The sequence below is a fragment of the Dipodomys ordii genome, unplaced genomic scaffold, assembly GCF_000151885.1.
Source record: "Dipodomys ordii isolate 6190 unplaced genomic scaffold, Dord_2.0 Scaffold78, whole genome shotgun sequence".
NCBI lineage: Eukaryota > Metazoa > Chordata > Mammalia > Rodentia > Heteromyidae > Dipodomys > Dipodomys ordii.
Window position 1 is genome coordinate 5,430,916 of NW_012267294.1, and position 14,966 is coordinate 5,445,881.

Below are 14,966 nucleotides of genomic sequence, written 5' to 3' on the forward strand. Positions count from 1 at the left end.
GGCTGGGGGCACGGGGGAGGGGAGTACCTGAGTAGCCTGTGATGTCCATGGCCTTGAGGTTGCGGCATTTGATCACGGTGAGGGTGAGCCTGCCGGCCGTGGGCAGGTAGCAGAGGGAGAACATGATCTCTCCCAAGTCCACGCTTTCCTGCAGGGAAGCAGACAGGAGGGCAGTGAGGCCCGCACCCCTCCGGGGCCTTGGGGAAGCCTCTTGGAGCCACCAGTTTAAGGACATGGGCCCTGGGATCCGTGAGGAATCCCAGGTCTGGGGGGAGCGGGGTAGAAGGTTCCCTTGCAACGTCCCTTCTCATGTTTCGTTTCGATCAGGTCTGGGTTGCCTGCGGTCTGCTCTGGTCTGACTGGCCCCATCCGGGCTCTCCCCACTCCTCTCCCCCTCCAGGTGTGTGGTCAGCTTGTCCTGGGCAGCACAAGTGCTCAGCCCACAGGCTGCAGCTCCCCTCCACTCTGCCCCTCGGCTCAGCCGGCACCCAGGCCTCCACTGTGGCAGCCTCCTGGCCTCTCTGGGCTCCACTGTCTCTGGGTGGGGAGAAGCACAGCATCCACGTCTTTTCAGGACAGGGTGCCAACCAATGAGCCGTCCCCACCCAGTGCCTGAGCCCCGCCTTGGATCGGTTTTGTCCTTTTCCCCTAATTCGATCAACCTTCAAAAACAAACAGCGAGGAGCAGAGTCAGCACGGCTAGGCCACGAGGTCGCCTTTTCCTACAAAATTCTACCACCTTCTTTGGAAGATGGCAAATGTGTCCATCTGTTGTACCAGAGAGCATCCTGCCAGGCTGTTTTTCCTCCGGTACCCACGACTTGAGGCGGGGGGGGGGCAGGTGTCTCGGAACTCCACCATATGGAGGTGCTTCCTGCCTTAGGGTTCCCAGAGCTAGGCTGGATGAGGGGGTCAGGATTTGGGAAGACTCTGATTTCAGATGTCATGTACAACTCCACTCCTCAGAAGTCCCTCGTTCAAAATAACAAGTTTTAGTCTTCTATGTGTGCCCTGTATTAATTCACTGACTCAGTCTCGTACTGTTATGTATTAAGTACACAATCTAGATACGGGGGCATAGAGGAGAGAAATCCCTTCCTCTATGCAACTTACATTGTATGGGGTCCAGCACAGTATTAAAAAGAGAAATGAATATTAAAAAGGAAAAGGAAATGAAGTTGGTCAAAAACATCAAGCAGACAAATTTCCAGCAGAGAAGGGAGATACGAAATGACCTTGGAGAAAGTCGTAGCTGTTGGGTTTTTCCTGACTTCTGAGAAAGAGGAATTGAGGAAGACACCAAGGTTCCCAGGGCAGCCCACCTCCAACTGGAAACTTCTGGAATATTGGCCCACCCGAGAATTAGCCTGAGCATATTCTCCTCTAGGAGGCGTCAGCTCCCTCCCTTTCCTGCCCCCATGCTTCTGGTCTACCTACCACCCCTGGCCCCCAATCAAAGCCCAGAACTAGTGCCAGAAGACCCCCAGCCATGGAATTTCCACTAGGGCGGTGAAACTTTCCACAACCAGCCCCCCTTCCAATACCCAGGAACCTGGCCCCTGCAGTGCCAGCAATCCACATCATGTGGGGCTTTGTCTGTGCAGAGTCTTGGGGCAGGAGCCCCTGGCAGCTCTGGGGGCGAGAATCAAGAATCAGGGCTTTGTCCCCTATGTTTATTCAGCTCCTGGTGGTGCTGAGTGCTCCTTCAGGACCTGTGGAAACATCCACCGAGTCACACTTGTTTTGCATCGTTTCACACTTCCTGCCCAGGTGCACACCTGGCCCCGAGTCGTCCTACTTTTGCTTCTCATCATTGCAAAACACACATCATTAGGCCCGGTTTCCTCCACTGAAATGGGGTCTCATGGATCTTCCTGATAAGGCTGGTCTGGAACTGACATCCTCCCGGGTTGCTAGTATGATAGCCACCAAACCAGTGATCAGCTAAGATCTCATAAGCTTTGCTGCCCATACAAACAACCATTCCCCTCCCCACCCCCAAGCCTTCCAGCTAGCCAGGATTGCACATGTGAGCCCCAGACCAGACCTCTCTTTATTTACTTTAGAAAACTCCCAGGGATCCTTCAATAGCAGCCTGCTTTCCTCTGCCAAGGTCTTTGCTGATGTTTTTTTCTCAGGGATCCTTAGCACAAACCTCTGAAGTAGGCGCCCCAAGCCCCACCAAACCCCGGAAGAAGCGACCACCTTGAGAAATTTAGAAGCATCAAGTGCTTAGCAGTTTGCTTTCTGAACAAGGATAGCAGCTCAGCTTGCACCGGGCTGGTACGAGCTGAGCCTGCTTTCCTCCCCTCTACCTGCCCTGCTCTGCATGGCTGATGTGCATTTGGTGACCTTTGCCTCTCCAGGCCAAGATGATTCTGCACCTGACTGTACCTCAGGGTCTGTCTGCCCGCCTGCCCCCCCCAAGCACCCGTCCCCTGCCTGTCCCTGACTCAGTGTACCCCCCCAGCACCCGTCCCCCGCCTGTCCCTGACTCAGTGTCCCCCCCAGCACCCGTCCCCCCGCCTGCAGCGCCTCAGGCTATACAGCTCACACAAGTCACTGGAGTCTTTCCTCACCCGCATCTTGCACTTCGCACAGCTTAGTGGCGAGAGTGCGTATTGCTCTAGCATGCACAAGACGGACAGGGAGGACTGGGTTGTCCTTTTGGGCCAGTATTGGAGCTGGAAATCCAGGACCCTGCTTTTAATTGCTTTTATTTGTTTCTGTTTCACTCAAGGTTGGCCCTCTACCACTCAAGCCACACCTTTACTTGTGGCTTCTTGCCAGGAGTCTTCTCGGGCCACCATCTGCACAACAGCAGTGTCCGTCTGCCCAGGCTGAGCCAGAGAGCCTACTGCTGCTCTCTTTGAAAACACTTGCATCTCAGTCACGAAGCGCCTGGTGGCTTTTCTCCTCTTTAGCAAAGGCGTCACCGGAGACCTAGAAGGATCCAGAAGCACTGGCAGGAAGTGCTGCTGCGTCACTCTGGGCTGAGGAGCCTGGAGAAGAGGCCGCGGGGCCAGCTTGGCCCCAGGGGCGAGGCAGCATCCTGAGAGCCGATGCAGCCTCCATTCACGGTTATGGGAGGCAGTTTGTGCCGGGAGCAAGGCTGGCGTGCCCAGAAGTGCTTGTACATAACTGTGGGTGCTAACAGGTAGGGGCAGGGCAGGGCCAGAGGGCAGGGCAGGCCGGGAGGCTGGGCAAAGATGGCATGCTTTACTGTTTGGCACGTGGCAAGTCCTGGAGAGTTTAACAGGAAGGTCCATGAGACTTGCATCTCCCATGAGCCAGCAAAAAACTGGAACTGGTGCTGTGGCTCAAGTGGTAGAGCACCAGTCTTGAGCAGAAAAGCTCAGGGTCAGCACCCAGGCCCTGAGTTCAAGCCTCAGGACTGGAGCCCGAGGGAGCGCGCACACACGTGAGTATGCACACACACACACACACACACACACACACACACACACTCATCTACCGGGTGTTAGCACCACAGGGTGCTGTTGCTCAGAGGACAGCACCATAAGGGCATACCCACTGTCCCCGGAGAGCGCCATGGCCCCCCTCCAAGCCGGCGCCCGCCTTCCTGCCAGCCTCACTCCCAGGGCCGTGCGCCAGGTGCTTGCATGTTATTAAAAGCCCGTGTGCTCACCTGTATCCCACCTGGGGTGGCCGGGGACACATGGTGCCCAACAGCTATAGGGGTGGACCTGAGGTAGGAGCCCCCATTCTATCCCTATGACCCCATCCGCAGGCTCCCCCAGAATGGCCACACCTCCCCCCAGCGCCTCCCCCACGCAGCGCCTCCCCCTGCTTCCCCTCCATTGGGTGGGCACCGCCGTCTGTCCCTGCCTGCGTCCCTCGGGCTGGGCTGGGCCCGCTTGATGTGTTTCCTCCCCTCCCGCCCCAACCCCGGCCTCATGTCTCACTTTGGGGAGGGCGCCCAGTAGCCCCCGTGGCAAAGTGAACTGTGAGGCACAGCTGAGTGGAGGCGGCTGGACCGGTGACCCTCGGATGAGGGGCTGGCAGAGAAGGCGGGAGTCAGACACGGCCCATCTCCCCAGCACTGCTGTGCACACAGGCGGGGCTGAGTGTGAGTCCCTGGTGGGCAGGGTGTGAGTCCCTGGTGGGTGGTAGTGATGGTGTGAGTTCCTGGTGGGCAGGGGGGTGAGTGTGAGTCTCTGGTGGACAGGGGTGTGAGTCCGTGGTGAGCAGGGGGGTGAGTATAAGTCCCTGGTGGACAGGGATGTGAGTCCGTGGTGGGCGGTGTGTGTGTGTGTGTGTGTGTGTGTGTGTGAGTGTGAGTCCTTGGTGGGTGGGATCTGAGTGTGAGTCTGTGGGGGGGGTGAGTCCATGGTGGGCGGGACAGCGCTGCCAGGCCCAGTGGGAGTGCAGGGTGGCCGGGCCATGGCTGGGCGTGGCCAGGCTGGGCCATGGCTGGTCCATAGCCAGGCCTTTGGGTGTTCTGGCCGCTTGGGCCCACTGTGGAAGGAGCGGCCTCACCCCTCGGCCTCCCTGTGCAGTGCGCTCTTGGCCTGAGTCTTGCAGCAGGTGACGATGGCCAGCTGGAAGGGACAGGTGGGAAGCGGGAGGGGGGGCAGGGAGGGGAGAGGCGCGGGGAGGGGAGGAAGGGAAAATGTGGGAAGCAGGGGGGTTGGGGAGGGGAGTAAGGTGGGAAGTAGAGGGGGGAAGGAAAAGACATGGTGGGAAGGGGGGGAGGAAGGGATAAGGTGGGAAGGGAGGGAGGAAAGGAAGGGACAAGGTGGGAAGGGAGGGAGGGAGGAAGGGACAAGGAGGGAAGGAGGGGAGGGACAAGGTGGTCATGGAGGTGTCCTCGTCCTCAGCTCCCCTCTGAACTTGCCTTGCATGCAGCTGCTCCCACCTCCTGGCAGGGGCGGTGAGTCACTGCTCCTGGGAGAAGGTGGGCGGAGAGGGAGCAGGAGGGAGGCTTGGGGGGGAGGCCTGCGGAGGGGGGGGAGGAGGGCCTGTGGGGAGGGGGAGGCCCGCGGGGGGGGGGCGAGGTGGGAGCTGAGCAGAGCAGTCTGGGGGATTCTGGTCCCTTAGAGATCAGCGTCCAGGCCCAGCATCTTCACGGACATCCCGGGGCCGGGGGCGGGGGGAGCGAAAACCCACGGTGAGAGTGTGCGGTCCCTCCTGGCCTCATGTGGTTCCCGGGGAGGGGAGGGGCAGTGCCCCCACAGGGGCACCCAGCCCTGCAGGATGGCTCCAACCCTGCCAAGTGGCTCAGGAGCTCAAAAGCAAGTTTTATTTTATGGGTTTGCTCTGGGGCTTGAACCCAGGACCTCAAGCTCCCCCTTGGCTTTTTTGCCCAAGGTGGAGCTCTACTACTTGAGCCACATCTCCCTTCTAGCCTCTTGCTGGTTAGCTGGCAGTAAGAGTCTCGTGGACTGTTTCGCACAGCTGGCTTTGAGCTGTGGTCCTCAGATCTCAGCCTCTGGAGTGGATGGATTCCAGGCTGAGCCACTGGTGCTGGCTTGGACTTTGACTTGCTTCCTTGGGTCCTGCATGGGTAAGGGCCTGGCCTGCGGCCCTCAGGGTGTTGGAGGTGCCTCCCACTGTGGACCCCAGCCCAAGGTCAGCTCCTGTCCCAGCTCCCACGCAGGACCTCACTGAAAAACCTACTCCACACTCCTAGTGTTTGGCACCTTAGAACAGCACAGGACGTGTGGCCTTGGGCAGGGCCGTCGACACCCCTGTCCCCTCCTGCTGCACCCCAGCCGGAGCACTCTGCCTCAAAGCCTGTCCCTGCCTCACCCCACCCCTCCTCTTCCCAGCCCCCTCTGTCTCCTCCACCCTGCAAGCTTGGCTGGCACTCTGGCTTCATGGAGACAGACCCACGGCAGGCCAGAGCTGTGGGAAGCTGGGCTCCAGTCCTCAGCACGTCTGCACGTCTGGCGCGGGAGTCTGCACATGCCTTCACAAGGTTTGGGGTTCGAATCCCTGCCTGCTGTTTGGGGTGCAGGCTGCCCCTCTCTCCCTCCCAGAAGGACGGGCTCTGTGCTCCACCCTGCCGCCCTTCAGCAGGCGCGGGGTCTCAGCGGCCCCTGCAGGGTTCAGGCCTTGCTGCTGGCGCTCGGGCCGCTAGCCTGAGCCTCAGGCTGGGGTGAACTCAGCTGTGAGCTCTGCCACAGTACCAGATGCTCCCATAAAATCAGGAGCCGTGTGGATGGAGGGAGCTCCCTGCTGGGTAGCATGTGGCACTGTGTCTGATGGCCGACCGGGGCTGGCATCACAGGGAGGGAGAAGATGCCAGGGGTGGGGGTGGGAGGGTGGAGGAGGGGGACAGGACCCGAGGCTGACAGGGGGCGGGGGGCACGGAGGCAGGCCCCGGCCCCTTCCCTCTGCACGTTGGGAACGAGGCTGAGATGCCAAATTGCCTTAATACTGTAACTCCTCCCGAAATTATAGGCTGTGTGTTCTGCCAGCGGCGGCTAATGGTGCCTGCCGGTGAGCAGATGACATGAATGGTTATTTCCAGACACCAGGAGCAGAGAGGCTGAGCGATGAGGGGGGAGACCAGGCCGGGAGGCCCGGGGGGGGGTTGGAGGACAGGGACCAGGAGTTTGGGAGGTGCCACAGCTGCTGGGCACCACCACCACAGAACTTTCCAGATCCCTCCTTCTCCTAAAGGGCCCTGAGGAGCCTGGGAAAGCTACTGGCTGGGACCGGGCCTGCCTGGAACCCAGCTCCTGCTGTGGAGAGGAGGCCAGAGGTCTGGTCACAGAGGCTCCTCATCCCAGGGAGGCCGGTGTGTCCTGGCCTCCTTGTGGACACCTCTGCTTCCCCCACTTCCTCAGCCTCCCCCCTACCCCAGGCTTCTCCCACCACACTAGCCACAGACAGCGTGGGACCACGGGGAAGCAGTCCCAACCGGGAATAAGACCTCCCCTTTTCCCTGAAGATCCTGGCTTTCTTCCCAAGCCTTGGAATGAGAGGATCACAGGTTTCCCAGGCCAGGCTGGCTCCTCTGAGCCTGCGATCAGATCGCCTACAGCAGGAGCCGAGCATCAATGGCTCACCTCACTCAAGCTCCTAAAGCATTCCCGGCCAGCCGGGGCGCACTGCAGAGCCCGGACGGGCGCACTGCAGAGCCCGGATGGCAGTGCACACTACAGCCCAGCTCCCCCTCTCAGTTCCAGATCAGGAAGCCAAGGCTTTGCTGAGGATGGTAGTACACACCTGTAATCACAGCCGCTCTGGGGAGGCTGGAGGATTGCGATTCAAGGCCAGCCCAGACAAAAGTCCAGCAAGAACTCACATTGCCACTGCCTGCTGTCTTGCTTTCCCCAACGCTTCAAACGCTGACTAGAGAGTGTGTGACACAGTTACTCGTGGTGTGTGTGTATGTGTGTGTGGGGGGGGGGTCCTGGTACTAGGGCTTGAACTCAGGGCCTGGGTGCTCTCCTTCGGCTTTTATGCTCAGTGCTGGCCTTGTACCATTTGAACCACGCCTCCATGTCCAGCTTTGTGCTGGTTGGGAATCTCACTGCCTTTCTGCCCAGCCTCCCTCTCTCCATGGCGAGTAGCTGGTGTCACAGGTCGCGGCCACCACCAGGACCCAGTTTTCACATTTTATAGATCAGGAAGGCTGAGGACATTCTAAACTGAGGTCGGTTTCTCTAAACACCATATGACTCGAATTTATTTTACCCTTCCTCAGTTCAAGGCCAGTGACTACAGTCGTACATCATTTGGATATTTTAGAATATAAAGGAAATACAGCACGCCACAGAAAGAAAGCTGAGGTCAAACACCAGTACTGCCAAAAACAGAACAAAGAAACCCAGTGCAAACGTGGATTCTTACAGAATGGAGAAGGGTTAGTGTTACAGCAAACTTGAAGAGCTCTTAATGAACACGCAGCTCTTGGAGAGCCTGGTGTCACTCAGGCTTCCCTTCATCCTAACCCCAGCCCCAGGGCAGAGGTTGTTCTGAGGCCTGGCTCTGACCCCAGGCCTGCTCAGCTCCCCGTGTCTGGAGAGCTGGATCACGTCTGCCCTGGGACCCTAAGGCCTGTGGGCCTTGTGGACTGTGGCTGCCTCCTGCCGGCCCATGAACAGCTCTCGCTGGCGCCCCCACTTCATGGGAGCGAAGTAGGGGTGATCTCTCCAGAGACAGCCTGGGGGGGGGGCCAAGGACTGGGCTTGTTCCAAAGGCCATTGTAGGGAACTCTGCAGGGGGCTGTCAGATCAGAAAAGGATTGGAAGCCAGCCCCACCAGGCCTCAGAGGGCTGAGCAGTGGCTCCCCTGAGGCCGAAACAAAGGGAGTAAGATCAATTCGTGGTCAGGCTGCAGAGCTTGGCAGTAATTACTGCTTCCCGCTGCCATGTGAGTGGACTCCTTCATAAGCTGAGGACTGTGACAACACAATGTGTTACAACCTTGTTTTCTACAGAACCGGCCTGCTCGGAGCTACAGCAACCTTCCCTGTGCTAAACCTAATAAGTAAACTTGCTTACGGGAACTTGGGTTTCAGGAGCCTGGCCCCTGCCTTCCTGACTCTCTTTCTGTCTTTTCTCATTTCTTCTGCTCCAGGAGCCCATGGCGCTCTCCCCCCCACCCCAATTGAGGAGCAACACAGCCCTCTGGGTATTAACAAGCCATGGCCACCTTAGGGCACAGCGTCCCCAGGAAATCCTTCTCTTGGAGAAGCTCCCTCTTCTGATAGGTGCAGTCCGCTGGGGCAGAGAGGGGCCAGCAGAAGAGCATGGGAAGGCAAGTGGCTCACACCCGCCCATAATCCTAGCTACTCAGGAATCTGATATCTGAGGATCCCGGTTCAAAGCCATTCTGGGCAAGAAAGTCCACGAGACTCTTGTCCGAAATTAACCAGCAGAAAGCCTAAAGTGGAGGTGTGGCTCAAGTGGTAGAGTGCCCATCTTGAGCTAAAAAGCTGAGGAACAGGGCCCAGGCTCTGAGTTTAAGTCCCAGAACTGGCACAACCCCGCCCTTCAAAAAAATCATGATAACTGTTCTCAAATGTGTCTCTGGTCCAGTGTGTGTGTGTGTGTGTGTGTGTGTGTGTATGTGTGTGTGTGTGCGCGTGCGCATGCATGTGCATGTGCATAAAAAGAGTTCAGTTTCTCTGGTTAAAAATTCCCCCATCAGGAGGCCAGGAAATATTCTTCCTTAGGGAACACTTCTCCCTGAAAGATCTGGGTGTCTTCCCAGCCTGGATGGAATTTTCTTAAAAAAAATAAAATAAAACAGAAAAAGTCTTGTCAGCAGGATTTAGAATTATAGAGGTATTTGCAGCCAGATTTTCCCAGCTGCTTTTTCTCCAAAAACCTACTCTACAGACCCAGAAACAACAAGAGTTTGCTTTGCATGCTTTCCCTTCAAGAGCCACCTCAAATCCAGACACCGGTGGCTCACGCCTGTCATCCTAGCTACTCAGGAGGCTGAGAGCTGAGGATCGTGGTTCAAATCCAACCCGGGCAGCACAGCCCTTGAGACTCTTATCTCCAATGAACCACTAAAAGGCAGAAGTAGGGCTGTGGCTCAGCTCTAGAGCATTGGCCTTGAGTAAAAAAGCCAAGCAAGAGTGCAAGGCCTTGAGTTCAAATCCAGTACCAGCACACACACACACATAAACACACACAAACACACACACACAAAGAAGATACTGATATTTCAGAAAGGTCTGGAAATGGGAGCCAGCAGAGGCTGAGCATGTACACCAGTGCAGAACTCTTGGGAAGGGCACTCATAGTCAGCTTAAGTGGAAGAAAAAGATTCAGGGTATATCTTAAGGGGTAGAACAAGAAGATTTGGGGCTCATCTTGAGGGGTAGAAAAGGAAGATTTGGGCACATGATACAGGGCTTGGTACTTTCTGGTTATGGGCCTGTGGCTCTGAGTGGGTGTGTGGGTCACCTCAGCTGGGCGCTAAGGGTAACACAGGAGCACTTGGGCATCAGCTGTGACACCAGAGTCCGGCACAGGGCACAGGGGAGCAGGGAGGACCGGCGTGGGCAGCAGCGTGGTTTGCCGCAGTGGTCACCACGAGAGCTCTTCCCCACTCAGCTCCAAGAGTTCCAAGGTCAAGGAGATGCTTGTAAGCAAGTTTGGACATGACCCACAGAGCTAGAAATGATGGGTGGTCGGCGGGACTGAGGAGGTCCAGGCGGTGTGGCCACGGGCCCTCCCCCAGGCTTCCCCTGCCACAGGCGCCGTGGTCTGGAGGTCCTGTCGGAGGAGCTGGTGCTCAGGAGTGTGACGGTGTCGGTTCACCCACAAGAGCTTAGTGCGGCTGTGAGTCAGCTGACGGAGATGGAGGACCAGATGTGCATGTGAATCACTGACCGTACACATGCCAACAACTGGACAGGGCTGGCCTAGGTGCTGCAGCCCCAACGCATACGTATTTATAGACAATGGAGACGTTTTGGTCTAGGTTAGCTCAGCGCCAAGGTACTGAGAAATGGGCTCAGTCTTTCCTACAGACATTGCTTGTTCTATGTGTGTGTGTGCGTGTGTGCATGTGTGTGGTGGGGTACTGGGGCTTGAACTCAGGGCTGGGCATTCTCCTTTAGGTTTTTCACCCAAGGTTGGTGTTCTACCACGTCTGGCTTTTGGGTGGTTAATCCAAGTCTCATGGACTTTCCCACCTGGAATGGCTTCAAGCAGGGATCCTCAGATCTCAGCCTCCTGGGTAGCTAGGATTACAGGCGTGAGCCCCAGTGCCTGGCTTGACAGTTTATTCTTTGTTGTTTGCAGTCATATTGGCCTGGGGGTTGGGGTGTGGCGAAGGATGGGTCTGTGCTCCATGCCCTTTGACCCTCCTTCCAGATTCTTTTCTTCCCTCCTCCCTACAGGACAGAGGCCACTTCACAGAATGAAGGCAATTAGTGGACAGGGTCTTGGGGATATAAAGGTGGATGAGGAGTGAGGAAAAAGCCAGGGCAAGAGGATTCCCTGGGGAAGCACCCTAGGTTTCTAGGATGGTTGGAAGGATACATATGAGTCCCCACAGCCCAGACTGGCTGAGTCACCAGGGCAAGCTGTGGGACTTATATCATCTTAGCTCAGTCAAGTGAAAGTTGAACCAAATCGCCTTTGAGGCATGGTCAGGCCTTGACCTCCCCAAAGTCCCCAAGAACACAGGGCCGGATCCCTGCACAAGAGCAGAGAACCTGGAGCCAGATCCCTGTACAGGAGCAGAGAACACGGAGCCAGATCCCTGCAGAGAACATGGAGCCAGATCCCTGCACAAGAGCAAAGAACACGGAGCCAGATCCCTGCAGAGAACACGGAGCCAGATCCCTGTACAGGAGCAGAGAACACGGAGCCAGATCCCTGCAGAGAACACAGAGCCAGATCCTTGTACAAGAGAACATGGAGCCAGATCCCTGCACAGAACATGGAGCCAGATCCCTGCAGAGAACATGGAGCCAGATCCCTGTACAGGAGCAGAGAACACAGAGCCAGATCCCTGCAGAGAACATGGAGCCAGATCCCTGCAGAGAACATGGAGCCAGATCCCTGAACAAGAACATGAGAGCCCCACCACACCCCAGGAATGATCCCAACATTTCCAAGTTGGTGGCTATTTCTGGCCATGCCCACTCATGATGCTTCTCTCTGCTCTAAGAAGCTCAGCGCAGTCCCCTCCCGTGAGTGATGTCCAGGACAGTGAGGGAGAAGGGGGGGGAAGGGCGCTGTCACCAGAGTTAGCAGGTGATGGGTGTGGAGGGAGGGGGCGGGGCACAGGGGTCCTGGCTGAGGAAGGAAGAGGTCTCCATTGATGTCCAGCTTGCTGTCTAGTGATTTTCTATTCACGCTCAGGAAGGGGAGGATTGGGTATCTGTTGTACCAAGAGGCAAGGAATTCCCACAGGGAGTGCAGAGCACCAGGCTAGGCCCGCGGGCTTGTCCAGACTGCTTTGTGCAGTCACCAGCCACTGGCTGGGGCTGAGGTGTCTAGGGGGCGTCCAATGCTGAGGGCCTCCTCAGGGAGAACACCCTGTGCCCCGGCCTTTCAGGGCAAAGGTGAAGGCCTCACTCCTCTCCTTTTTTTCTGGGTCCTGGGTGGATTTGAATCCCAGAAAATCCAGGGCTCTACTGGCATTGGACTGGAGGCTGGACACACAGTGAGCCTCATTTCTGGGACCTGGTTCTGCGTTGGGGTGGGGGTGGGAGGAGAGGGGAGGCGGGGAGGAGGGTTCAGGGAGAACAGCCTGGAGAATGATGATGATAATGAGGCCAGGCCCGCAGGAGTGGGGGGTAAATGAGCAGCCGCGGTGGTAATCAGGCAGCTGCACCGAGACACGGGGCACAAGGGACCCCTGCGGCCCCTTGGGGACCCGTGACTCCCGCCTCGGGTGGGGGTGCAAGGCCGTAGTCCCCGCATCCTCTCTGTCCCGCATCCTCTCCTCTCCGGACTCACTGGCTTTTCATGGGACCCCCATGGGCCCGCCCCTGTCCCCATCCCCATGGAAACCGACTTCCCTAGGGAGTTCAAGTGACCAGGTCTAAAACCACACAGTCTCTCAGGACAGCTCGCCCTCCGACAGTCACCACGTCCTTTCAAAACCAGCCTGTCCTCCATGTGCCGCCATCTCGTTGAAGCTCTGTTCCTCTTTCAGGACCATCACCGCACATGGCGGATCTCCCCTCCTGTTTGGACGGCAGGAGCCCCAGCTTGCCTGCTCCCTTCCTCTCTCACTGCTGTGTCTCTCCTTTCCCGTTCACACGATTGTGTTCCTCAGGTTCCATTTTCACTTGCTCGAAACCTCCAGTCAATGCCCATCCATGGAGCGCCTGTCTCTTCCACACCTGGTGTTCTGCCTGAGGGCTCGTGGGAGACGCAAACACAGGCTCCTGATGGATGGCCCCCTGTCCCTCGGGGTGAGGGCTGAGCCCCAAGCCCCAAGCGGCCCCTTTGGGGATATCCGCTAGGGGCTGGGGCCTCTGGGAGCTGTGCATGGTGACCCAACGACTCACAGCTGACCGCGGGCACGGAGGGGGGAGAGGGGGAAGGGGGGAGAGGGGGGAGGGGACGCCATGGCCCAGCCCAAGGCTCTGCACTCCATCAACATTAAATGAGAATAATGAGCGTGAAAGCCCGGGAAGATGCTGGGGCATTGACAGTTGTCCAAGGGCCAGTCCCAAAGCTGCCCACAGCCCCCTCCAAAAATAAAAATGAGAAACCGATTTTGAGCCAAACAAGAGAAGCTAAGCAGACTGCCAAGGAGAGCACAGCCCTAGGACTCCGGCCACAGGGGTCAAGTTCCCGGCCTGAGGAGCGACCTGGCCGCGCCGCCCTCTGGTGTAGAGGGTCCTGGCCAGGGCTCCACTGAAGGCTTGGTTTCAAACCCAAACACCCCAGTTTCTCTGTGGACCACCCTGCTAAGTCATCTAATGCTGAGCTGTTATTTCCATGCTTGCTTGAGGACAATCATAAAAGGCCAGGGCTCCTTCCTTCTTTCCTTCCTCCCTCCCTCTCTCCTTCCCTCCTTCCTAATGTCCTTCTTTCTTCTCCTTTCCTTCCCTCCCTCCTTCCTTTCTTCCTGTTCCCTCCCATCCTCCTCCCTCCCTTTTTTTTTTCTTTCTCTTTCTACTGGGCTGAAATTCAGGGCCCTGCACTCTGACACAGCACTTTTGCTCAAGGCAAGTGCTTTACTATTTGAGCCAGAAGCGTTTTGCTGGTTCATTTGGAGATCAGAATCTCATGGACTTTCCTGCCTGGGCTGGATTTGAACCCCATTCCTCAGATCTCAGCCTCCCGAGCAGTTAGGGTTCCAGGCGTGGCCAGTCCCTGGCTCACACACGTACCCTTGATGGCCTTCGTTCCAGCCTCCATCTCCTGCCACGGCAGAGATACTCTGTGTGCAGAGCTGAGCTCCAGAGCATGCAGGACAGATGCACGCTGGCCCAAGGCCTCTGTGGCAATCACCACCAGATCACGGATGTCAGCACGGTGCTGGCGGCGGCTCCATTATAATCATGTATCCACGGCTTTATATAGAAATAGTGATGCTTCCGGGGAGAGAGAAGGGCAGGGGGGCTTTGTCACCCGGAGATGGTGGCACCTCTGGGAAGGGCCCAGGACCAGCGGAGGCTCAGACATGCCCAACAGGGAGGCCTGGCCCAGGGCTGGAATGGATGCTATGAACTCCCTCCTTTCTCTCCTGGAGGCAGGTTTCTGGACTCAGCGGGAGGCCGGAGCCTGTGCCTGACAGACCCTCAGTGGTGCTGGGTATTCATTGGAGACTGGGAGCCTGAGTCCCTGTGGCTTAGATTTGCAATTAAAGAAGAGCTGGGCTCCCAACGCTTCCCAGGCCCTGGCATCAAGCTCGGTACTCAGGGGCTGGGAGACAGCCAGATGCACTCAGCCTTCGCTTCCTCAAATCGGCTTAGGCCTTGGGCGTGGACCTGCCAGGCTGCACTGGCCAGGCCCGAGTCCAAAACTATCATGCTCAAGAAGCCAACAGGCTGGGTGCAGGGGGTCCACGCCTGTCATCCCAGCTGCTCAGGAGGCTGAGCTCTGAGGATCGCAGTTCAAAGTCAGCCCAGGTGTAGAAGTCCATGAGACTCTGACCTCCACTGAACCAGCAAAACCTAGGAGTGGAGCTGTGGCTCAAGTGGTAGAGTCAGCCTTGAGCACAAAAGCTCAGTAAGACTGCAACTTCCTGAGTTCAAGCCTCAGTACCAGCACAAAAACAAGTAAGTAGAAGCCGCCACTGGGGCATGGTGCCTGAACTTTGGCTCAGCTGGAGTTCCTTGGCCTCCGCTCTGGTCCAGGCGTCTGAAGCATTCAGTCTGGCTGGCCAGCTTCTGCCACCCCAAAAGAAGCCAAGTGTTTGAGCCGTGCCAAACACACAGGCTGGGCCTCTGCCTCCCCCAAGCCAACAGACTTCTTGGAGCTTCTCCTCCAGGAAGCCCTCCCAGGTTACCCCCACCCGACTCCGGCTGCCTGAAGATCTTTCCTTGCACAGTGGTACGGATC

General features: G+C 57.4%; 1 protein-coding gene across 1 annotated transcript in view; it reads right to left on the minus strand.

The window, feature by feature from the left end:
• The window catches only part of Syt6 (synaptotagmin VI), a 59,478-nt gene that overhangs the window by 10,373 nt on the left and 34,139 nt on the right, over positions 1–14,966 (minus strand). Inside the window, 1 exon segment of the mRNA XM_013024627.1 lies at positions 28–148. Coding sequence (XP_012880081.1) covers positions 28–148 — 121 coding nt within the window.